The 25734-nt window shown below is 36.1% G+C and overlaps 1 protein-coding gene across 11 annotated transcripts in view; it reads right to left on the bottom strand.

The window, feature by feature from the left end:
• Window positions 1-25734, bottom strand: part of HDAC9 (histone deacetylase 9) — a 911036-nt gene that overhangs the window by 711993 nt on the left and 173309 nt on the right. The window contains exon 1 of one of the 11 annotated variants that reach the window (XM_078059345.1): window positions 11751-11855. The exons of the other annotated variants lie outside the window; for them this stretch is intronic. Coding sequence (XP_077915471.1) covers window positions 11751-11766 — 16 coding nt within the window. The 5' untranslated portion in view covers window positions 11767-11855. Of the gene's footprint in view, window positions 1-11750; window positions 11856-25734 lie in introns of those variants that run through there. 11 annotated transcript variants of the gene reach the window in all.

Genomic DNA, 25734 nt, shown 5'->3' with positions numbered 1-25734 from the left:
AAAGTATTAAGCTGTTTACTATTCCCAGTGGGATACTAAATGAAAACTAAGTAAGTCTCCGGAATAAAACAGAGGATTAAATCAATTTATGCAAAAAAAAATCTGTGTCTAGATTGTTTTTTGCTGTAACTACATTCAGTATAAGGTTAAAATAAAGACAACTTCGTGTTCTATTATAAAATTTAACTTCAACTACCATTAACTTGCTCCATCTGAGAATATAGACATTATATCTTCAAATCACTTACACAATAGCTCACAATATTATTACCTTAAAATGTAATTCTGGTACTTATATTGAGAAGCTGGAAAGTTCCATTTGAGTGAGTTAACTTGAAGGAATGTTCTTTTAAGCAATTTTACACAAAATGAGTATTATATGGTTATCAAAATGCACATGCAATAAACGTTTTCTTTTTAAAAATTGCAGTGCAGGAAAAAGTGGTTTCACCTAAACAACAAATATGTTTGAATTTCTTAGCTTCAGTTTTAAAGAAACAAATTAATTTCTTAAACTCTACTTCTTTTTTTGACGGTATTTTTCTCAGCATGGTTCATGAAGAATTGTGTGAGTGCTTCTCTATTAACTAGAATCCATAATTCCAGAGTTTTCAACGGTAGTTTCATAAACATTAGTAAAATGACTGTTGCTCCTAAAAGTAATCTTTTGTCAATTACATACCTGAAATCATATTTGTCTTCCAAAATATGTAAGAATTTTTTTTCCTAGCAAGCTGTGCCTAGCTTTAATATAACCTTTAGGTTGTGCCAGCTTTAATATAACCTACCTGTCTACCTGGAATAGTTTGTTTTGAATATAGTACAAGAACTTTAAAATTTATATTTATTAAGATATTTATTTAAGGTATCTGCAAACTGAAGAACAATCTGTTCTTATGGTATGCCTTACTCTTATTTTGATTAAAAAAAAACCCACATATAATGAACACATTGCTTTATAATCTCTTTTCTACTTAGCATACAGAAAATATTTTTATGTTATTACATATTCTCTTACAGTGGCTTACACAACCTTCTTTTAAAATATCCTTTGGTTCGCTGTATTTTTTCATTAAAGTATTGGTAAGTCAAAGGAAACCTGATACTTACAGAAGTATGCCTTCCACCAGTTAAAATCAGATCTTACCCTTGACATTCCATCTGGAGAGACACAGCTCTCAGAGGAGGAAGACTTGACTTTTAGGGTGGTGATACCTGAGTTCCTGGGAAGTTACTTAATATCTCTTGGGACTTAAAGTATTTTGTTGGCAAAAGTCTAGATAATAAAGAATATCTTACTTGTCAAGAGAGTCTCTTGAGAATCCTTCAAAATTTAACATCTATGACTAAAATATGCAGCTCACTGGAATCAAGCAGGGGAGAAGTGTTTGCTAAGGTGAAGGTGAATGCGGAGGGCTTTCTCTGTGCAGCCTAGAGCCCCGGATGACTGATCCTGCAGACTTTTCTTTTTTTTTTTTTTTTTTTAAAAGATTTTTTATTTATTTATTTGAGAGAGAGAGAATGAGAGACAAGAGAGCACGAGAGGGAAGAGGGTCAGAGGGAGAAGCAGACCCCCTGCTGAGCAGGGAGCCCGATGTGGGACTCGATCCCGGGACTCCAGGATCACGACCTGAGCTGAAGGCAGTCGCTTAACCAACTGAGCCACCCAGGCGCCCAGTGCAGACTTTTCTTTACATCAGACCAAGCATATTTTTCAAGCAAGTAGGAGTTTATTCCTGCCTTCTTGAGCCGGCACCAACCCATTTTTCAAATTTGTCAGGCCATGCATTTTATTCAGTGACAACCTTTCTTTCTCTAAATCTCTCAAGATGAACACTTTTTTTCCCCTTGACTGTAAAAAATCAAATTATGTCACCTAATTTGAAGGAAAAGATCTGCAATGGCAGCCAGACCAAAAACACCATTTGTATGCAAAGAGAGCTAAAGTACTGGAAAAGTACCCTTGCCAGTAGAGTGTGGTATCATTAAACACAGAACTAAATCTGAAGCAGAAGTAGTAGAAAAAAATGTATCTTGAAATGTGATAGGGTCCATTACGCTTCTTGATGAGATTACTTGCCTCTCCAATACATTACCCAAAGGCGCTTACAAAACTGAGGGAATATATTACACTGGAATTATCAGGATTTTCTAAGTAGGTCAAATTTTGAAGCAAAAAAATACTTCAAATTTTATGCAGTGTTACAAAAAAAAAATCTTAGGAACTGTACAGCGAAGGTGCTAATCACTTTTTAAAGTAATTTTTTTAAAAAAAACCTCTTACTTTTCCATAAACATTAAATGTACCGCTTTAAAATGCAGAGTCACACACCTGAGGCTGTTCTTTCAGTGTCATCTTAATTCAGTTTTTCATAATAAACTGAATTTTAATTATATAAATATCTTTATTCATTTGAAACTCTACAAAAGTTTGGCTCTAGAAAAGTTCAAAATCTAACTCTTATCATTTTGAACCAGATTCAGTCCTAGCTATAAGTATAAAATACTTTTTCTCCTTCTTACTGGGTTTTCATTCATGATGTTATTACAAAACAAGAGTTCCGGTAAACGTTTTCAATAAAATTTTAGTTTTCTTATAGGTAATCCTAAAATAGCAGGTTTACTATTTATGTAACTTTTCATATGGGAATACTGAGACATCTAGCAGCTGTAGCATATGCCCTACACAGCAACATGATTACATAAAAACTGACTTAAAGACCTATTTAATTAACTCAAGTACAAGTTGAGTAGAAAAAAAGTTCACTGTTTTAAAAGTACAAATTTCTTTTGAAAATCATCTCAAGTGGGGTGCTTGGATGGCTCAGTGGTTTAAGTGACCCACTCTTGGTTTCAGCTCAGGTCATGATCTGGGGGTCCAGAGATCGAACCCCCAGGTGAGCCGGCTCTGGCTCAGTGCAGAGTCTGCAGGGGATTCTCTCTCTCCCTCTTCCTCTGCCCTTCCCCCCCACTTGTGCACATGTGAGAGCTCTCTCTAAAAATAAATAAATCTTTTTTTAAAAATCATCTCAAGTAAGAAAAATGCAAAAATATAGATCTTTTATTTTCTAATCTTATATTGACAGAGGTTAAATATGGACCAAAAAAATACTTGTGAAAATAAACAATACTCACATAGACCTGCTTGACTTACATCTGCCATGATACCTGAATAGTCCACCATTAAAGCACCACTTTAGTTGCAAGCAATGAAGCCCCCAATGAAGACACCATCTGGGAGTGAATACATTACGCCAATAATAGCGTATTGTGAATTACTGTGAATAATACAGACTTGACACATTAGCATCAGTAGCTAGCAGGCCTCTGAGAAAAGGGAATGTAGAACTGTAACATTTAAATTGTATGTGAGGAAGGAAAGAAAAGTGAAATCCCTCAGGTTTAGGCCCTAACAGGTTGGAAGAAGGTTCCATGAAGATTAGAAGACAGAAAAGCTCAAAAGGCAGAGAAGATGTCTTTAAATGATTTTACACATTATTAAGACCAACTTTTTATTTTGAAGAGGAGGAAATTTAGGATCAAAGAAACCAACAAAAAGGGAAATGGTGAACGGTAGCCCTCGAAACAAACTTTGCTGATGTCACCATCTACCTAGCACTGATGTCACTTCCAGGTTTTTGGATAATTACCGTCTCAATCAGAACTAAAAAGTTGTTCCAAGTCATATAAAAATTACAAATCAAACCATATCATATTTACCGTCACAAGAATCTAACCTAGTTTTGAATGTTAATCGACTACAATAAGGCATACTGTAAAGCTAGACAGAGGAAGCATATGGAATAGAAATAAATTGGTAGAGGATTTTAAAATAAAAATAAACAAAAAGCAACAGGAAAAGTTCGTGATTTTTTTTTTTCTTAATCCCACCATCATTTGTGGGCACTCCCCAAACTTCATATCCCTTTTGTCCCTACTTTTCTTCCTTTCATGCAGCCTCAACTTGCACCCCACCCTGAAGACTCTCAGGTAGCCATCTCCAGTTCTGCCATCTTGACAGTGATTAATCCCTCTCTGGAACTGCCCCAAGAGAGAAACTCTTCAGTGTCCTGCTGCCAGAGCCAAGTACAGGTCCACATAACGAACATGGTACTTCACAGCATACAAAATCAATCTCACTCTGTACATTCCTTGTCTCATCCCCTTCTGTGTGTAAAACCTCCATTCTATCACCGTGTTTAAAACACTGTCCTTTTGATCTTAGGCTCATCTTTTATCCAGGGATGCAGACAGTCACAAAAGATGTCTATTCCTTTCTAATGATGCCACTGTCCTCACCACATGCCTACATTTCTCAGTCACTGAGCTTATTTTATTCCTTCCACCCTTCCCCTTGACAATCCATCCTAAAGGCATATTTTTTTAAATTGTGGTAAAAAACAAACAAACAAACAAACAAACCCACACAGCAGGAGATCTACTCTCGTAACTTTTAAGTGTCATGTACAGTATTATTAACTATAACTACAATGTTGTACATCAAATCTCTAGAACTTTTTCATCTTGCTTGACTGAAATTTTCTACCAGTTGAAGAGCAACTTCCCATTTTTCCCTCCCCATGGCCCCTGGCGACCACCATTACTGCTTTCTTTCTCTGTGAGTTTGACAACTTTACCTAACTTGCATAAATGGAATCAGGCAGAATTTGTCCTTCTGTAACTGGCTCATTTCACTTAGCATAAATTACTTAAGGTTAATCTGTGTTGTATCATATGACAGGATATACTTTCTTATGGCTAAATAATACTCCATTGCATGTTTGCCACATTTTCTCTACTTTGTCTGTTGATGGACACTTAGATTGTTTCCACCTCTTGGCTATTGTGAACTGAGTATTGCAGTGAATATAGGAGTGCTAATATTTCTTTAAGATCCAATTTCAACTCTTTTGGATATATACCCAGAAGTATGATTGGTGGATCATATGGTAGTTCTAGTTTTCATATTTGAGGAACCTGCCTACTGTTTTCCATAGCAGCTGTACCATATTGCATTCCCATCAACAGTGCATAGGGGCTCCAATTTCTCCACATCCTCACCAACACTTGCTATTTTCTGTTTGTTTTTTTCTTAATGTCCACCTAACAGCTGTGAGGTGATATATCATTGTTTTGACTTGTATTTCCCTGATAATTAGCAATAGTGAGCATCTTTTCATACACCTGTTAGCCATCTGTATTATCTTCTTTGGAGAAACAGCTATTCAAATCCTTTGCCCATTTTAATCAGGTTATTTATTTATTTATGTTTGCCATTGACTTGTAGGCATTTCTTAATTTTTTGGATATTAACTCCTTTTAGGTAAGATACGTGGTTCATAAATACTTTCTCCCATTCTGTAAGTTGTCTTTTCATTCTGTTGATGGTTTCCTTTGCTGTGCAAAACCTGTTTATTTTTGCTTTTGCTGCCTGTGCTCTTGGTGTCATATACAAGAAATCACTGCCAAGACTAATGTTATGAAGCTTTTCCTCTGTATTTTTTCCTCGGAGTTTTTTTGTTGTTGTTGTTGTTTGGTTTTTTTTACCTTGTCCAGCTCATTTGCCACTGTAGTGCACTGTCTTCAATGTTGCTATCAGTATTGTTATTCTTTTTATTTTATTATGTTACGTTAGTCACCATACATTACATCATTAGTTTTTGATGTAGTGTTCCATGATTCATTGTTTGCGTATAACACCCAGTGCTCCATGCAGAATGTGCCCTCTTTAATACCCATCACCAGGCTAACCCATCCCCCCACCCCCTCCCCTCTAGAACCCTCAGTTTGTTTCTCAGAGTCCATAGTCTCTCATGGTTCATCTCCCCCTGGAAGTTTTATAGCTTAAGATATTAGACTTAAATCTTCAATCCATTTTGAGTTCATTTTTGTGTATGGTGTAAGATGATGGTCTAATTTCATACACACAGGCATATGAAAAGCTCTAATTTTATATCTTATTTAGGTATACATACATGTGTAGCAAAACTTTAACACAAATTCAAGAACAATAAACAAAAATTCAGAATTGTGTTTACCCTTCCGGGGTGGGGAGTTACAGAGGAAACAGCACTGATAATGGTTGTATTAGTTTCCTAAGTTGGTTATGTGTACCTAGTATTTCATTATACTTACACATACATATAAACACAATTTTAGATATATGAACTATTTTATAATAAAGTGAAAATTTACTTTTGAAGGGTAAAAAAAGTATCTTTATGCTTTTTTTAAAAAAAGTACTTTTTAAAAAAAATGAATCTAATAAGTTTTAAAATTATTTTTTTAAAAAAAATGAATCTAATAAGTTTTAAAATTATTTTTTAATTCCAAAACTTCCCTAATAAGCACTTTAGCATAAGAACTTTACTTAAAAGATTCCAGCTCTGATGTAAAAAGTCTCACATCCATTGGGTGGAGCACTGCCCTCTATTTCTAACCATGTAGATAAATTCTATTGAAAATTAATTCTACAGAGGCAGTTCATACAAATGCACTTTATTTTTATTTATTCACTTCTTTCTACCAAATCTCACAATGAAAGCAAAGTTCAAAGATTACCTGCTACACCAACTTAATGAAAATAAGATAATGAACAAAGAGATTCCCACTCTTACAGAAAAACTCAAGGCCAGAGCTACTACTGCCAAATGCCTGGTGGTGGGTGCTGAGCAGGGCTGCATCATCGTCCATGTCCTTTCTCAACCTCAGCACTACTGACATTTTGGGTCAAATAATTCTTTGTTGCATGAGGTTGTCCTGTGCATTGCTGGATATTTAACAGCATCCCTGGCCTCTTCCCACTAGAAGCCAATAGCACAGTAGTCCCCAGTTGTGACCTTCAAAAAGGTCTCCAGGGATTGCCAAATATGTCCAAACGATAAAATGGCCCCCCACCCAGTTGAAAACCACCACCTTTTGTGAATGACACACCCTAGAGAGAGGTGCCCTCAGCAAGAGCACCCAGCAGCCTTGACAATGGAAATACAAATATGAAAAAAGTGCTAAGTTCAAGCAATTTACACGTTAGGGGAAAATAAATTTAGACCAGCCATGAATAATTTATTTTATTTCCCTGAATACTATACAGCTACATGAAAATAAAATAAGGGAAGTTATAAATATACTGTCACTTAAAATAACATGACTCATATCTTCATTGATGTATTCAATTAGTCAGCAGTAAAATTGATTAGTCAATATGTCAAAATGCAGGAACTATTTTTTTACATTTTTATTTATTTATTTATTATTTTTTTATTAACATATAATGTATTATTTGTTTCAGGGGTACAGGTCTGTGATTCATCAGTCTTACACAATTCACAGTGCTCACCATAGCACCTACCCTCCCCAATGTCCATCACCCAGCCACCCCATCCCTCCCACCCCCCTCCACTCCAGCAACCCTCAGTTTGTTTCCTGAGATTAAGAGTCTCTTATGGTTTGTCTCCCTCTGCAGTTTCATCTTGTTTCAATTTTCCCTCCCTTCCCTTATGAACCTCTGTCTTGTTTCTCAAATTCCTCATATCAGTAAGATCATATACTTGCCTTTCTCTGATTGACTTATTTCACTTAGCATAATACCCTCTAGTTCCATCCACATCGTTGCAAATGGCAAGATTTCATTTTTTTTTGATGGCTGCATAATATTCCATTGTATATACACGCCATTTTAAAGATATTAAATTTTCTGCCTATTTATTATGTGCCAATAAGCTCCACATTATTAAACCCCATGACACTTTTTGATAATTTATTAGCTCTTTAATTAGCATTAGATATGAATAACCATTCATTTCTCCTGAATAGTCTTTGTTTTCTGTTTTCCATTTTCTCTGGCAGCTATTTATCTATCTCCTTTACTCACCCATTCTCCTCTACCAGCCTTCTAAATTTTGTTGTTTCCTGTGGTTGAGTACTGAGTCCTCAGCTGTTCTCACTTCACACCATCTCCCCAGGTGATCACATCTATTTCCACCTCTTCACATACCATCTATGTGCCCTCAGTTGCCTCCTTGATGTACTCCCTTCAAAGTTCCAAGAGCATTTCAATTGAGATGTCCAAGTCTGCTCATCTTCCACTATGCCCCATCTTCATATATGACATTTCCTTAGATCCAGCTGCTCATGTCACAGGTTCAGAATTAACTTCATACAATTTTGTTCACCCACTAGTCTGTAAGCTTTCTGAGGGTAGAAGCTGTGATTATTGATCTCTAAACCTCCAGGGAGGTGATAGTCAAAGTTTGTGATGAAAGAGTCTAAAGAACAAAAGAGAGAGAGACAGAGACAGAGAGAGAGAACTCATCTCAAGGAAAAACAAATGCCTTTTTTATTCAAGACTTTAAATAAAATATTTAATCCCCAAAATAGCAGTGACATAAAAGCAGTGATAAATATTAAAGATTTAGGACAGAAAAAGTCAATTTGGAAGCACGAGGGCATTGATATTCTGTCACTAGTGGGGGTGACCAAAGCCATCAGAAATTACATCAGTGGGGGCATCTGGGTGGTTCAGTCGGTTAAGCGGCTGCCTTCAGCTCAGGTCATGATCCCAGGGTCCTGGGATGGAGCCCCACGTCCAGCTCCCTGCTCAGTGGAGAGCCTGCTTCTCCCTCTACCTCTGTCTGCCACTCTGCCTACTTGTGCTCTCTCTCTATCTCTGTTAAATAAATAAATAAAAATCTTTTAAAAAAAATTACATCAGTGCATAAAGAAGGTGACCATGACAAGCAAAATGGCACTTCTGCATCTATCTCTAACCATAGACAGATAGGGAAATTTCCAAATCTCAATCCTTTACAAGTTATGAGCGATGTGTCCTTATGAGATGAAGACATTAGAGAAAAGAAAACACAGTGATAGAACAATTCTGCAAAACATGGTTTGCAGTCACCAGTACCAACTAGCGTCTTCACTTTCTCAAAATTTAAGAACCCAAGGATGCTTCATAACTAAGATCTTCCCAACTTTACTCCCTCCCCCACCAGCAGTCCCAACTCCATTTATCCCCTACTTGCTCTGCAAAAAGATAGCAGGATTTCAAATCTCTTCCAACGTTTTAATAAGTAAAGCTTGGCTGATCCTATCAAGATGACAAAAGTTCTGTGGCCAATGAAGGAAAAATAAAGATGAAAGATTGCTGAATGCACCCCGATTGCCTGATAAGAGAAGTCAATTATTTTATATCTGATGGTCTCATTTTTAGCTGGAAATTCCAGCCAGTGTCCCTTTCAGGAAAGGAAAATTTTTTTAAAACACCATTACTCCGCTGGAGGGAAAAAAAAAATTCTCCGAAGTTGTGAAATTAACCTCTTCCTTCATTCACACATTTGGTTCTATTTTTACAGTTGTAACAGTAATCTAAAAGAAAAAGCACTGAAAGTCAATCCCAGGTTTCTAAAATGTCTGACTCTGCATGACCCAGTTCTCTTCAGCACCTCCCAGAAGATTCAGTCAATCTTTATTTCGGCAGTGCATCAGTGTTTATCATTTGTTTTACAACAGGTTTGCATGTTCTTGAAAATTGATGCAGATGAATTTCACCCATCGTTTACAAAAACTCAAGAGAGACAAATGGCCTTAAAAACTAAATCCGCCAGTGAGGCATGGTTAATTTACTAAAAGAGCATTTCTTTTTTTTCCCTCTTGGTTCAATATTTACTCCCTTACAGTGGTAACCCCACCAGCCTCTTTATTTGTCAAGATTTCTGACAAATTTCCAGCTTATAATTAGGCATTATGAAAAATTCACTGTGGGAAATCTATTGCTAGACAAAAGCTTTTCCATTCAGTTTGCTTTAAAGGAACACTGATGACTTTCATCTTGGGAAGGCTAAGAGCAAAATCATGCATGCATTTTGACTGCATATGTATGAATAAACTGATTTCTTAGGGACAAATGCTCTAAGAAGTGATTAAGTCAGACTGATCTGAAACAAAATCCTGGCTGTCATTTATTAGCTGGGTAATCAAAGGCAAGTTGCTTCATCTCTCTGTGCCTCAGTTTCCTCATCCATAAAGTGAACACAGTAACACTAAATTTCGCGTAGGAATACTAGGGGTATTAAATGAGAAAACCACCCAGTGCCATGCCAGGCACATAGTAAATGCTGAGTCAGTAGCAGTCATTAGTATTTTTATTAATAACACAGAGAAAGAACAGAGTAGGGAAGGTCCTCGCCTCCCAACTTGTGGCCCATCTTCATAATTTCACCATCCTCATTTCTAATGAAAGAAGTATCTAGGCAGCTTGCAGCCCTGGAAGGCCAGGGCAAGCCTAGAGAGTTCTGTCTCTGAGAGAAAGGACAAGAGCTCAGATGTGAGGCAGCCTCCCAGGCCTAGAAGCATTGTCTATACCCAATGACAATACACCCCTTCTCAGGGATGAGAGGAGACCATGACTCTCCCCTCAAATTGACTTCTCCCTGCTCTGTGAGCAGAGACAAATTTCTGTTCCCTCTTCCTCAAAGCAAGAGGATGGACAAGACAATTCTCTCTTTTCAGAGAGAATTAATTTGGAGCTGGTGGGTAAGAGCAAGAGTGGGGAATTTTCAGGAGGCCAAGAGCAAGTAAGATGTCTCCATGGACACTTTTCCTGGCCTCACATCATCAAATAATCAAAAGAAAACAATGGTCAGCAAACAACCAGGTATGATCAGACACATGTTTAGCTTTCTGTCTAAACAGAGCTCATCCTTCCTATCACTCTAGTCATTTCAGCAAACAGTTGTGGAGCTAATATACAGAGAGCACTCTCTGTTCTCAGCACTTTGCCAAGTCTTTACATGCACGGATGGTCTCATTGTCTCCTATCCTCAAAAAAATCAATACTATCATTTATCTTCATTTTTCAGGTGAGAAACCAAGGTAGAGAAAGATGAGGAACTTCCTCAAAAACACTGGATTGCATGGAACTAAAATTTGACCCCAAGCAGTCTAGCCCCAGAGTCCACAATCTTCACTACTATCCTCTAATCCCATTCCCACTGGCCAAACAACTGGAAAGTTCAACTTGATTTTTCTGACTCATAATTCAATTTTCTGTAATGATATTTCTCTAAAACTTATATTACTGAACTGATGGGAGCCCTGAGGAGATTCTAGGCCTCTTTCATTTAATGTTCGGAATTGGCATATTTAAAATATTGCAACCCTACTTGACTAAAGTGGGGAGCATGCCACAGAGGTGTGCATGAAACAGCGTGGACCCTGAGTCCCTACCTCTTGAAGCTGTGTGACAGGGCACGGGCAATCTATGCACTGTGCACTCTACTTCTGCTTGTATTTGAGATTTTCCATAATAGAAAGTTAAAAGCAATACAAATTTAAACCACAGGCAAGATAACTGAAGATCTTAAGCCATTTCAGGATCCAGAGGGACATTTGGGTTCAGTAACTCAATGACTCTACTGACAATTACAAAATCTAGATTGCAAGAACTGAGAGTGCAGGAACTTATCTATCAAAAATTATACTAGTACAAGAATCCTCCCTCCTAAGTGTTTTACTCTGACCTATGTGGGACAATGAAGATACTCTAAGAGTTGAATCTTCTGCCCACTCTCACATTTGCTGTTCCTGGAGCTCCTGCTGATCAGAAAACCTTTTGCGTCCCCCTCCTTGTAGCAGGTTTATCTTTCCACAACCTACAAACTACAAAAGACTATTTGCATAATCAAACTTAAAAACTTCCACCCCTTTATCATTTTTACATCCTCCTGAAAGATTAAAAGAAAGAAACTTACCCGTTCTGTTGTACATTCCCTCTTTGCCAAAGTGTGCTGTGGTTTCGAAAACTAGCCCAGTCCTTCTGAACTTTTCTGTATCCGTTATAATATTAAAGAGCCACAAGGAAGGGAAGTGGTTAGTCAACTTGCTAATTTTATCAGTCCCTCCCACTGGTTAAGTAGTACCTGATGCTACAGACCCAAAATCAGTTTTCGAGCTCACTTCTCTGCTACAGCACGACTTTATAAAAACAGTCTAACTTGAAAGAGAGTGACAATATCTAGTTCGTAGGCATGAGACAGTTAATGAATGAACATTTTATTACTATTAATAAGAAGCCTAACAGACTACAGAAACCAGCTATTTTACAAAATGAGGAGGAGGAAGAGAGAGAATGTCTGTCAGCTCCATACTCTAAGCACACTCTCAGCTGGGTGGGAAGGGGAGTGATTTTTTAATGCAATCAGAGGACGTGTGGGAAGTAGCTGGTGTTTCATTTGTTGATAAATTTTCTGCCCTGGAATGGAGCCAGTTTACCGGATATAGAAACTTCCACAACTTGGGGCCCTGGCTCGGATGATTCTCTTCCTCTGGAGGTTAGCAATTAAAACATAGGACCAAGGAGCAGACATGTGCCTCTGGATGAGGGAAAATTAAATAAATGCCTTCTGAAGGAGCTCTGACCTATTTTCTAGTTGTAAATGTCTGTAGTAAATTAAAAGAAAATATAGAACCTAAAGACAGATTTTAATGAAATAAAATAATTCTGATATGACGATCCAACCCCAAAAGGCTGCAATATACAAAACATGGTCACCCCAGAACTCTGCATCACACAATTTTCTGAGCTATTTCAATGTGTGGCATTTGAATTAAATCTGGAGTACTCACTTTGAAGTATATGTCCCACTGTGTCAGGAAAAAGAATTTCTCAAAATCAAAACATTATTGAAGTTCACTAACCCTTGCCTTTGATTGGCTGAGAAAGTGAAAATTTCGGTCCCCTCAGAGAAATTCTAGCAGTCTTTATATAATCACATGTGGTGATGGTGTTGCAAAAAGAGTGAGATTTGGTAAACTAAGGCAAGCTAAGGAAGCTAGCAATTCATTACTATCACTTCTCCTTTCTTAGTATTCCCCCTACTCACCTAATCAAACAAGGAAAGGAAAAACTTTGGAGAGCTATTGAATATATTTTCCACCTCCATAAGTTTGTTTTCTAACTAGAGCTAAGAAAACGTACTAGACTGAAGTGAAATACCAGTCATGCCTTGTTCTGAGATGCCAGCTACAATTTCCTTGAAGAGCAACAACTGCACAGTTCTAAGCCCTCAAGGTCCTATCTTCGTATCTGTCTAAGAGGAGGGGCAAATACCTAAAATCAACATTTCACACCCATGACCCTCCCACTTACATCTGTAGCTTCTGTATCTTCAAGGAAGGAAGAGGAAAAGACACAGAGCTCTTGAGCAAAAAGAAGGGAAGGAAAAATGAAAAAGAATCACTCACTCCTTCTCAAAAAGGAGCCTCCCAGGTTTCTACATTCAGGTGAACTTTCTCAGCCTCTTCCAGAAGCCTTCCTCCTCCATTCAAACATACTAACTAGCCCTCCTCTAAAATCCTAGAGCATAGTTCATCATCCTCTCAGTTTAACCATAGGTTATTTCTATGTAATATCTTTCTAGAAGACTGTAAGCCTAATCGGGAGTTAGATACATCCTTGATGCCCACCCAGAACATTAAGCACAAAGCCCCACCTTTAAAACAAGTATTTTGCAATGCTCTTTTGCTAACCTAAAATGAAACTCATAGATTCTAAAACCAACCTCTATACAGTATATTTTTCAAAATCAATAAAGAGCTCCCATGCATGAATATTTACATGTCATAGAAGTCCTCCAATGCTTGCCCTACTATCCAGTGAGTAAATCCAGATTGAAGAGGTGTAATAAGAAGTCAGTCTTACAAGAAAGGTAGGCAAGTGAAAGACTGGACAGTTGAGTGCACGTAAGAATAAAATCTAGTGATAAAACAAGAAACAATAAACCAGACTTATCAGCACATGATTAAGTAAAAGGAAAAATAAGATTAACTGAAGTCCAGATAACATGCTAAGGCAAATTACAAACCACAGACATAAAGAAAACATGAAAAATGGTTAATATTCTCTTGCAGGAACTGAGAACTTTTCCTTATTCATAAAAGATTTTAAAGGAGCATGAACTTTTCTTTTTTCAATACTGAACAAGGAAGCTACAAATGCATACTGATAGAGCTGTGTATGTTGGTTAAAATACCATGAGCCATGTTGTTGTCAGTGACGTGATTTTCCAAACGGTGAACGATTCATCATAGAGCTTCTAATAATACAATGTGAAATTATATGATAGTTGTAGTCCTAGAAAATTCTGTATACACTAAAATGGAATAAAACAGTTTTTATATGTGCAGCAGATTTTGTTTTTAGGCTCAAATAATTATAAACAGGTGTTTCACCCACTATCCAAAGACATAACTGAAATGCATGACACAAGAAAAATTTTTCCAGGTGTAGCAATGTCCCTCACATTACAAAACCCTCACATCCACGAGACTGGCCCACTAAATACTAGAAGCTCCGTGAACATTGTGGCATCCAAAAAACATTCCCACAAGTTTCCAATCCTTGCCTCAGAGACCAGGACAACCTCGTTAAAAACCACAACCCTAAATAATCCACTACTCTTGGCAAACTCAGCTGCTTCAGACGTCAGGCAGGAACATCAAGAAGTAAGGAAAGCAGGAAAGGATTACATTAAATGAAGAGCACAAGCCTCAGCTAACGTGGGCTACCATCAGCCCTATCCACTATGACCTACAGATTATGAGTAGTACAGAGCCTTCCATCTTTCAAGAGAAAGTAGACATCTAGATTTTTCTTTTTTTTTTTTTTAGATTTTATTTATTTATTTGACAGAGAGAGAGGGAGAGCACAAGCAGGCAGAGGGAGAGGGAGGAGCAGACTCCCCACCAAGCAGGAGCCCAATGCGGGACTGGATGCCAGAACCTTAAGACCACAACCTGAACCAGAGGCAGACGCTTAACCGACTGAGCCACCAGGTGACCCTAGACATCTAGATTTCTATGTGAAATTTCATTTCAAAAGATTTGTAACACTCTTAGGATCATACACAAATTTTCTGCCGGCTAAAAGGATCTCTAACACGAACTACTTGGTCAAATAAAACAGCAACATTCGTAAAATATGTAATGTCAAGATATTTAATGTAACAAGCAGGTTACATTAAGCAAGCACTTTGATCTCATTTTGTAAAAACAATTATATATGAATTATATAGGATCAACTCTGGAGTATCTGCCAATATGTGAACAGGAATTCTCTACCGATATATATGTGTGTGTGTGTATGTGTGTGTGTGTGTATTATTTCTTTTCCTTTTTAGTTTTCAGTATTTTCTATTTTTTTCTAAAATGAACACACAAGGTTTTACAATAAAAAATAAGCAATAGAAAGTTTACTTAGTTTTAAAACATTAGAAGACAGTAGCTATGAAAAGTTCTTTGAACACAGTCAGAAAGGACCACAGTTACAATGTACAAACAAATGAAATTCCTCTCAAATACTAAATTCTGCTCCAGATCAAACACTGGCTAAAGACCAGATATAAAAATTAAGCTGTCTGAAAATCAGAAGAAGGATGTACCCACATAATAGGATTCATTACCTTGTGTCCCAGATAATCAGACATTATTTTATCTCCTTATTAGACAGCCAGAGCCCACACAAGCCAGGATCTAAGACTGAATGCGTGACAAAGAAAGCACTCAAATAACTGTCGATTAAAAAACATCTAGGGCTTTCAAAAAGTAAAAAAAAATAAATTTCCCTATGAGCTAAACAATAATAATAATAATAATAATAATGTTAACCTTTAAAATGAAGGTGCCTTAATAATTAAATTACCTTTTTCCTATTTACAAAATTAGGATTAGAAGCTGAGTCATGTTTGAATACAATAAAATTATTTTATTAACTCCTTATAAGGCTTAAGAAATACTTTATAAAACCCCTCTTCTCGGGCAGCTGGGTGGCTCAATCAGTTAGGAGTCTGACTCTTGGTTTCAGTTCAGGCTCTGCACTCAGCACAGAGTTTGCTTGTCTCTCTCCCTCTGATCCTCCCCCTAACTCTCTCTCTCTCTCTCTGGAATAAATAAATAAAATTTTTTTAAAAAGTCTTCTTTATAAGCCAGTTTTATCCCTCAGTCTGTTGAAGATGTGGACCATATTTTACTCCTATAAAAGCTTATTTTCTCCCAAATTGGAAATGTTTCAAAGCTGATCCTCTTAAGGACCAAACATGACATCCTCGAGGAATAAGCTAAGATCTTGAAAAGTCATACATAAGAAGACCATTTAAAATGCCCAGGTATACACACTAAAAATTCTGCAATCACTACTGATTTGGGGGGAATTTATAAAAATGTTCCACCAGGCTGTATAGAAAGGAACTTTTAGAATCATAGAAATTAGTGTGGAAATGATGATACGGATTTCTGGAAATGTTACTTTTTCTTGTTAGAGAGTACAGTCATGCCAGTGCTTACTCTAAACGGAAATTCACCCTTTCTCCAGTCTTAAGCTATATGCTGACTAGAGCTTCAGTCCTTAAATACGTTTCCAAGTTTATTCATTTCCATTCTGCAGAACCAGGAGATTATACAGTTTATGAACTAAAACTTTCCTTTCAATTATGTCTTTCAATTTTGATGACAAAAGCAGATGTTTGCAGGTTTGAAAGTTTCTATTTTGACATTGTTGGGGAACCCAGGATAAATGCAACAAAGTTACCACTTGCCCAGCATAAAAGGTGATATGAAAATCTCAGCATGTCTTTCTGAGGAAAGCATCCCAGATGTAGTCTCTTTAAAAATGCTTTAAGCATTTGACTAAATTTGCTGCTAAGGTGATTATTTTTAGCCAAGATCTTGCTTATGGACATATATTCAAATAAAATTTTTAAAACTGCCATTGAATACAACATATTTTTATGTTGCTAGGAGGGTGTGTGTCTGTGTGTGTGTGTGTGTGTGTGCGCATGTGTGTGTATTCCTCAGTAAAAATGACACACAGTACTCAACTTCACTAGTAATCAAATAAATGCAGATTGTGAAAGATTAACATTTTTACTTTCCGTTGAGGCTAATATAAGATGATGATAAGCATATGATGTGAAGAGTACTCTCATATACTACTGATAGGAATGTAAGCTCGTACACCTTTCCTGGAGAAAAAAATTGTCACAGTATATCAAGAATCTTTAAAAGTTCATGCTCTTTGGGAGTAACTCTATTTCTAGGAATCATTTCTAAAGGAAAAAAAAATAAAATGTGAAATGGTGATTTATGTAAATGAATTTCCATTACACTGTTATTTTAAAATGTTGTTGAACACCTGCAAATTGTCTATATTCCCAATATAAGGGGAATAATAAAAGAAATTATGGTATAATTACATGACAGATTATAATACAAATTCTACAAATCATGATATTGAAAATATTTAATGATGCTGAAAAACATTTATAATACAATATTAGGTAAAAAAGATACAAAAACATGGATGTATTATTATCCCCATCTTGGAACACAAACTTATTCCACTCACAACCTTACACCTTACACATAAAATGTATCCACATATTCAATAGAAAAAGACTAAAAGCCCAGAATGTGAAGAATAATTCTCTCGGGATGGTATAATTGTAGATAAATTTTATATTCTTCTTTTTGCCTTTTCTTTTTGACCAAGTTTTCTACTTTGAGCATCAGGAAAAAAAATATTTCATAAATCTGAAGACATCAAAAAATTGTACAGCATTTTTCATGAATGTCAGAATCTTCTCCATTATCACAGCACCCTTTACTTGGTCTTTTGGCTTCAAAAGCATATTTTATTGTTACTTTGGCTTTGTGGATTTCTCATTTTATTCCTTGATAAAGTGAAGCTTGCCTGGCAACTCAAACAATTTAGGGTGAAATCAACCTTATGTTAATGTGTTATGTTATGTTAATGTGTCAGCTGGTCATCTTAGTTACTCCACAAGATTCAATTACTCTTAAAAACAGACTGCTAAAATCTACATCCAATTTATTGCAAAATGAATAAGCAAATTTTTACCTGGGACAATAGTAACAGTGAGTGTTGAATTTAAATCAAGTGAATGAGAAAGAAAGCCATCTTTATCTAGTCTCCATAATACCAAACACATGAAAATTTTAACTCATTTAATTATCTCAAGAATCCTGAGGGTTAAGTTTTCTTCCAACTATTTTACATATGAGGAGACTAATTTTCCCAAAGACTAGGTAAACTGACCAAGGTCTCATGTTTAGTAAATGGAGGACTAGAACTGACTACAGATAATTCTGACTACAAAACCAATGTCTAGAATATAAAAAGGGGGGTTTTGTTTTGTTTTAGTCTTTTTTTTTTTTTTTTGGAATCCAGATAGTTCACCTGTGGTGGTCTTAAAATTACAGACAACTTAAAAACAAAATTTTCGAAAATTATGAAATAAATTAGATTCCGAATGAGAACAAAACATGCTTTTCTTCTCCGCAGTTACTATGATGGAAGATGAAATAACAGAATTGGGAAGAAAAAAAACCCCACACAATTGAGTATATAATTGAGGTCATGTTTTCTGAGCCAAAAATCAGAATAAATGACATAGAAATGGTCCCAGAGTCTCATGCTTCATGTAGCCATCATTTGTCCACCGTTTAATGGGGATTAAAAAAGTTTAAATTGGCATCTTGCATTATTATTTGTAAATACTAAATAAAATTCACATTTTTTAATTTAAAGGGAAAGTTTTAACTACTATACAAGTAATATAGCGTCAAATCAAATAATAGAAAAAATATATGAGGACGGAAGTAAAAACTGCCTCATCATCCACACTACAAAAATAGCCATTGTTGATGTGGTAATCTCCCAGACTTCTTTCTATTCACATACAAAACAGGATAGTAGCACTTAAAAATGAAGGCTGGTTAAATTGGCCAAGTGGTATAGTTAGTGACATGAGACAGGTTTGAACAGACATGTGTCCAACTCCCACAGGAGTGTTTTTTCTACCTCTCATTTTGCCTAGGGTAGGGGGATGGGTGGAATACTCCACAAACACAGAAACTGAAGGGGGGCATTGCTTTGTCTGTTTTTCATACTTTTCTAAAATCCAAAGTCTTAGATGGTTGCTTCTGCCATTTACTACTATTTCCCTTTGAACAAATCATTGAATTTCCTCAGGCTGAATGTTCCCACCTATAAATAATGATGTTAACTTCCAAGAGTTCTGAAAGAGTCAATGACTCAGTAACTAAATGGTATTAAATTTTAGTACTTAAAAATCTCTGTTTTAGAACAACACAACACTCAGCATAAAAATGCAATGCTAACCTTTAGAATTTTAAATGAATTAATTAAGATACCATTCGGGCCATGTGTACTGAGACAACCCATTCTGCAAAGAGGAATGATAATCAGTTCAAGAAATAATAGCCCGCTGTTACACTTTCTGCGACATAAACTTGGTATTCCACCAAGTTTAAAAATAAATCTTTCACTCACCTTTAATTTACTTTCTCTCTCTTTACATTATTACTATGCCCTACTATGGAATGCCTCCCTCTGCTGGGTTAAAGTGTACTTTGCGTATTAGAACACCAAGGATCAGAAAAGGGTCAAAGAGTTTCACATGTTCTTTATTTGTTTCTAAATACAGTGCCTAAAAACCACCCAGAATTTCCAACATTTCTTTCAGGCCCTGGTTCCAAGGTTGAGAAACTTCAATCGTTAAAACAGCCCTGGGTTCTAGCTGTTCACATAGAGACTGGGTTGTACTAAATGAGGATTATACCCTGCACCAGGCAGCGAAAAGGAAGGAATGCCCAGACCCATTTAGTTATGGGCCCATTGTGAAATGCAATTACAACATCCTTTTGCTTCATGGGATACAAAGGGCTAAGTCCCTCACCAAGTCACACACAATCCAAATGAGCTGCATTCCTTTCAAGTAGTTTCCACCGAGTGATAATCACTTTCCCTCAGTGCAAATATGTGACTTCCCTTTCTGGAAATGGTCCGGGGACCTTGCAATGTCTTGTTTAACAATAATAATCGTGTTGTTTCACTCTTGTCTATTCCCCTAGGAATTAAACTGTTTTTATTTCTTAATACTAGGGAGTTTCAGGGACCATTTTGGGATTTTCCTAGGAAAAATCCACAATATGCTACCACTCACTAACTCAATAGTCTTAGAAATGTTATTAAATGCTCTGGCCTTTATTTTCTCATTTATAAAATGGGGCTAATAAGGCCTATTTCACAGAATTGCTGTGATTATTAAGTGAGGTCAATTATAGAAAGGGCCACCACATTGTAAATGGTTAAAAATTGGTAACTACAATTACTACAAGTAATTATAAACAATATTTACATAGTTTTCTCCTCTCCACTCTGAGAAGGATATTATAATGGCTCTCTGTGTGTGTGTGTGTGTGTGTGTGTGTGTGTGTCTTTTCAATATTTTTTAAGGTAGCTGTATGCTCATTTGGGCACTTTTTCTATAAGCTTTACTATACAGTTTTTTAATCCTTTTAAGATCCATAATCCTATTGAATCAGGAATAAAATATATACTTAGTTTCAGGCAAACAATAGTTCAACAGAAGCCCCTTCAATTTTTAATTACTCCCTCTTTCCTTCTTCAAGTTCACTGCTATTCTCTGATTTTTTAATCTTGAAAGCCAGTCAGGGTACATTATTTATGTTATATTCAATAGGGAGGAAAAGAAGAAAAGGAATTTTATTCAGGACACTAGCTCTAACCTTGAAATGTTATTTTCTGAACATTTGTTCTGCTCACTGAGCAATTTTTGTCTTCAAGTCAGATGTCTAAATACAGTGCTTGAGCTCTGCTTAAAGGCTAAAAATATAGACTTCGGCACAAGGTGATGGTTACAAAAGAAGGTGTTTAGAATATGGTTCAATAGAAGCTAAGGTAATTGAGCATTAGCTATATAGTTCAGCCTGAAGAATTTCTGATCTACACTGAAGCTTTGGAGTCAAATCTTAGGCCATTATCCTTTGAAATACATTTTCCTTGAAAAGAGAGAGTCAATTAAGTAAGTGGTTTCCTGAAATCTTCCACCAGGTCCTCAATTTTCACCATTTGAAGACTGAAAGTCATGGAAGCCTTTGTCAGCCTTTCTCTCTCCAAATAGAGTACCAATAAAAACATGTTCCACCAAGCATATTGAGTCTGAACAGTAAGACTAGCCACAAAGCTCATGCAGTATTTCCCTCCTCTAGAGAACAATCTATGAATAGAAGTCAATGAATAATTATGATGCTCACTAGTACCATGTAAAACATGGCCATCATATAGAAAGCTTATTATGCTCCAGGACACATAGAATATTGCCAACTCTGTTTCAGACTCATAGACGAAGCTCTGCTCTTGAATCTCACACTTGGTCTTCCTCAGGAACACTAAAAATAAAGTATCAAGGTTGGGATGGCAATAGTAAAATAAAAGAAAGAATTATTCTAGAATGGATAATCCTGACTCTGTTTTCCAATGAAAGTGAAGTCCTTTTAATGTTTAAACTTATATTCCTTTTGAGAAATTGGAAAAAAATGACATTGGATGAAGAAAGGGAGATTAGGTTACATAATAAAAATTTTGATGTGCTCGTGAGGCAGATATTGCCTGAATGAATGAATGAATGAATGGAAGGAGTCATAACAATACTAGAAAATCTCAATAGATTATATTATCAAATCCCCTCTTTAAATATTTATTATAAGTAAATTTCATGAGGCTATCCCATCCTTTTTAATACTTTATCTCCAGTGCCTAGAAACTCAACAGAAGTAGTTCCTTAACAAGTATTTGCTGAATGGATGAATACATGTTCCTTTTCCTTTTCTTTCCTTTTTAACTTTTCAATCATTTTTAAGGCTAATGCACAATTACTTTCTCAAGCCTCTGAGAATTCCCCTTTCAACAGCAGACAGAAGAGATAAGTGAAATGGAGTAATTCCTTAATAAAATTTTCATGTAAAAGATAATATTTGGCCAATTTACACAGAGTATGTGAATTAAGCCTTTGAGAAAACTAGCTTCTAGGCAACATTTGTCCTTATTAAATGGGTAAAATGTAAACACACATACATACTGGATATACATTTGACCAATTTTTTGCATCATCTTCATCTGAAGTCATTGGGTAGAAAAGATCAGAACATAAAAATTTCCCTAATCATTTCCTTTATTCTTAGCCCATAACAATCAGAATTGCCTAAACACTACTTTTTAGTAAGGATAAGGGTAAAACTGGTGGTATGGCAGGCAGGTAGCTAACATAGGAACAACAAAAACTGTATTCTAACGCAAGTCTCTATCTGGACTATGTTGTGTCAAATATGTTTAATAAAATATAGTAGATTTGAATATTTTTTGTAAATAAGCTTTTACTGTGTATTAGAATGTTTCTGGCAGAGCTCTAGTTGTGCTTTATTTTATGGTGAATTAAATTTTACACATATCTGAGACAGGAGTTCAATATCTTCCAAATTTATTTCTAAAATGACATAAAGTTTACTTTAAAACTCCCAAACTTCTACATCCATGTTTTTGAGTTTCCAGTTTTGAGCTTTCATAATGGAATACTCACTTCTATAGCAGAAGTAGCTCTTGTTATGGGATTAAAATGTTCAACAGGGAAAAAAAAAATGACTTTTCTCTCTTGCGTTACCAAATACCTCTTCATACCTTTCAAAGTGACCTTTTAAAATCAAATGTGAAATGCATAAAAGATTATGTCTCTCTCCATATGCACATATTCACAATGTCCTAGGGCATTATTGCAGCAGGAAAGTCCTGATATTTTAAAGTCAATTTAAAAACAAACAAAAATACTTTAAAAATAACTGCATCTTATAGAACTTTAAGTACTTCTTTTTTACCATGTTACATAAAAGGCATATCTAAATTTAGACATATGTAGATAAACATGCCAATCCCTAAAAAACCCTAGACCACAGAGCGCTAGGGGAAAGTCTGTATTATATTAAACATGAGACTCCATTTCCTTGTTTTGAATTATTGGTGCTTCTGTGGCAACAGCACAATAGAGAACTTTGTTGCCCTCTCAGCAGAGCTATTTATATTATTTAACCTCTTCCCTGGGAGTTCTTCCTCTACTGAGTTCTTCCATTATTTTAATAAAGCAGTCCATTCAAAGATTTTTTTTTAAAAAGTCGTTGCAAAATGTGAACAAACAACACATGTCTTTAAGCTGTTTAGGGCAAACATTCTAGACGTGGAGCTAATCTTTTGACGTGTTTTAAGTACCAAAATACCCATTTAACAGATCATGGAAATAAAAGGATAATTTCTTGAACTGAAAGGAATGGCATATTATTTCTAATTGCTCTAAAATTTTGCCAAAATATCCAGAAATGGGAAATTGTTAAGTCATAATTAAAACACTTCAAAGGAGGAGATTTCTACAAAATCAAAGTTCAAGGTGGTATTCCTTCCACCTTGTAGAATTGTAGAATTGTAGATTGTAGAATGTTGCAAGTGCAGTGACACAAACTGGAAAAAGACTAACCTTAAACTTTATTTCCATAAAGGTACACATCATAAACATTTCTTTAATACACACCCTCAAGAACCAGTCATATTAACCAAACAAAGAGAAGAATTCATCAATGAGATTTAAACTGGACTTGTTCAACTATGAACATTTCCTTCAGTTAGGAAATTGGCTAACCATTTAGTTCGATCAGCAGTAGGATCTTTTCACAAAATCTTTTGAACATGGTAACTGAAATTAAGTCCCATATTTGGAAATCAGGACAACTGAAAGAAGTTGTTAGGTAATGAGACAATGAGGTAGGAAAAATAACTACCAGTGAATCTTCTCCAACGACTAAGAAATGTTTGGAGTAGTGGGTAGTACAAGGCAAGATAGTAGAGTCAAGCAACATGGAAGCAAAGGTCTATAAATACTGTATAAATGGAAATTCCACCTCTCTGGATTTGTCTGTCATTTCCCGCACAGACCTACTCTCCATGTACAAGGAAGTTCTCATTTTTCATTCAACTGACCAAGACCTTTCCCTCTTCTATCCTCTTGGGCTTGCTGTTCCAGCTGTCTGCCCTTCTCCCCTCTTTTTTTTTTGCTGGCAAACGTACTTGGGGCACCTGGGTGGCTCAGTCGTTAAGCATCTGCCTTCGGCTCGGGTCATGATCCCAGGGATCGAACCCCGCTTCGGGCTCCCTGCTCCACAGAAAGCCTGCTTCTCCCTCTCCCAGTCCCCCTGCTTGTGTTCCCTCTCTCACTGTGTCTCTCTCTCTGTCAAATAAATAAATAAAACTTTAAAAAAAAAAAGTACTTGTTTAGACTTAGATCAGTTGTCTTGTCAGCTTGCTCAGTGTCGCCCCACTCAAAGAGAGCTTGTCCCTGCTTCTTCAGTGTCACGGGCCATCATCCCTACTTCTGCCTGAGTGCTCCCATTTGATCATTATGAAGGTGTTTTTATCTAGTTCTCTCCTAAACTCTGCCCTCCTCAAGGGCAGAGTCCACAAAAACTCATTCATTCATCCTTGCGCCTTTCTTTTTTTTGAACTGTGCTATGATTACTGAATGACTGTAATAATAGTATCAAAATGGATTTAAAATTAGTAATAAAAAACCGTAACATGTTTTTAAAAATTACAATGTTCCAATGTGTTTTAAAATATAAGTTTGCTCATATAATAGAATGCAAGAAGACATTTAAGGTCTAGAAGAAAAATAAGGATACAAAAAGAAAAATTTAGGAGAAAAAAACAAGCCACTCTTGTCACTGTCTGCTATGACTATGAGCAAACTTAGTAAATATTCTCCTACAAAAAATTTTTAAAGTGAATATTATAAAGGCTAAAATGAATAAGCATTATTTCTAGTTTTATATTTGGCTCACAAAAAAAGTAAATTGGGTAAGCTGTCATTCCAAGTATTCATTATTTCTTTATAAAATGTAACACCACCCACTTTCTTTGAAAGAAAAAAAATCACATATTCTCTCTTATTAAAACCTATGCCCTCTAGAGGTGCTCTGTCAAGCTGAGAAATGGCATGTCAGGAGACATAATATGCTGCAGAGACAGATGTCCCTATTCAAAATGCATGTACAATGATCAATCACAACTCAGAACAGTCCTGAAAACTCAAGTGCCACACTTAAAAAACAATTACAGAAAGACATGTTAAAATAACATCAAGAAGCTTGATACACGCTGAATGCATTACCCAAGAAATTCAAAAGAGTATTTGTAGAACATGAGAGGATTTTGTATTTTGCGAAGGTTCCACATAAGAACTTAAAAAGTACTATTAGAGGAAATATTGTGCCAAGGTCCACACCTGCTCTTGGGTGAGCTCCCCTCGCCTTATGCTACAAGTCAGCCCTTCAATATCCATGCCTGGCCTATCATTAATTCCATTTCAAGTTTCATAAAGAATTTAGTATTTGTCACTCATAAGCAGGCCTATGATTTTATTTCATATGTGTGTAATCTTAAACAATACAGAAGAGTGTAAACATATTTTTGAGAGTATAGGATTATCTATGCCTACCTCATTATCAAAGCCACATAATATTCCATTGCATGAAAATACCCTGAATTATTGATTCATTTTTCCTATTGATGGATATTTGGTTTGATTCTGGGTTTTCAGTATTATCAACATTTCTCTACATGTCTTGTGTACATAGGAGTATCTCTAGGATATTATACCTCCCAGTGCTGGATGGGCCCTAATAAGGTGCACAACGTGACTACATACTTATGAACATACTGCTCTCCTAAGTGGTACTAATTTACACTTCTCCCCAGTATGGAGAAATGTCCTACTGCTCCACATTCTCACCAATACCTGG

This window comes from Halichoerus grypus, chromosome 12 (genome assembly GCF_964656455.1).
Source record: "Halichoerus grypus chromosome 12, mHalGry1.hap1.1, whole genome shotgun sequence".
Classification (NCBI taxonomy): Eukaryota; Metazoa; Chordata; class Mammalia; order Carnivora; family Phocidae; genus Halichoerus; species Halichoerus grypus.
The sequence above is the reverse complement of the archived record's forward strand: the minus strand, read 5'-3'. Positions and strand labels throughout refer to the sequence as shown.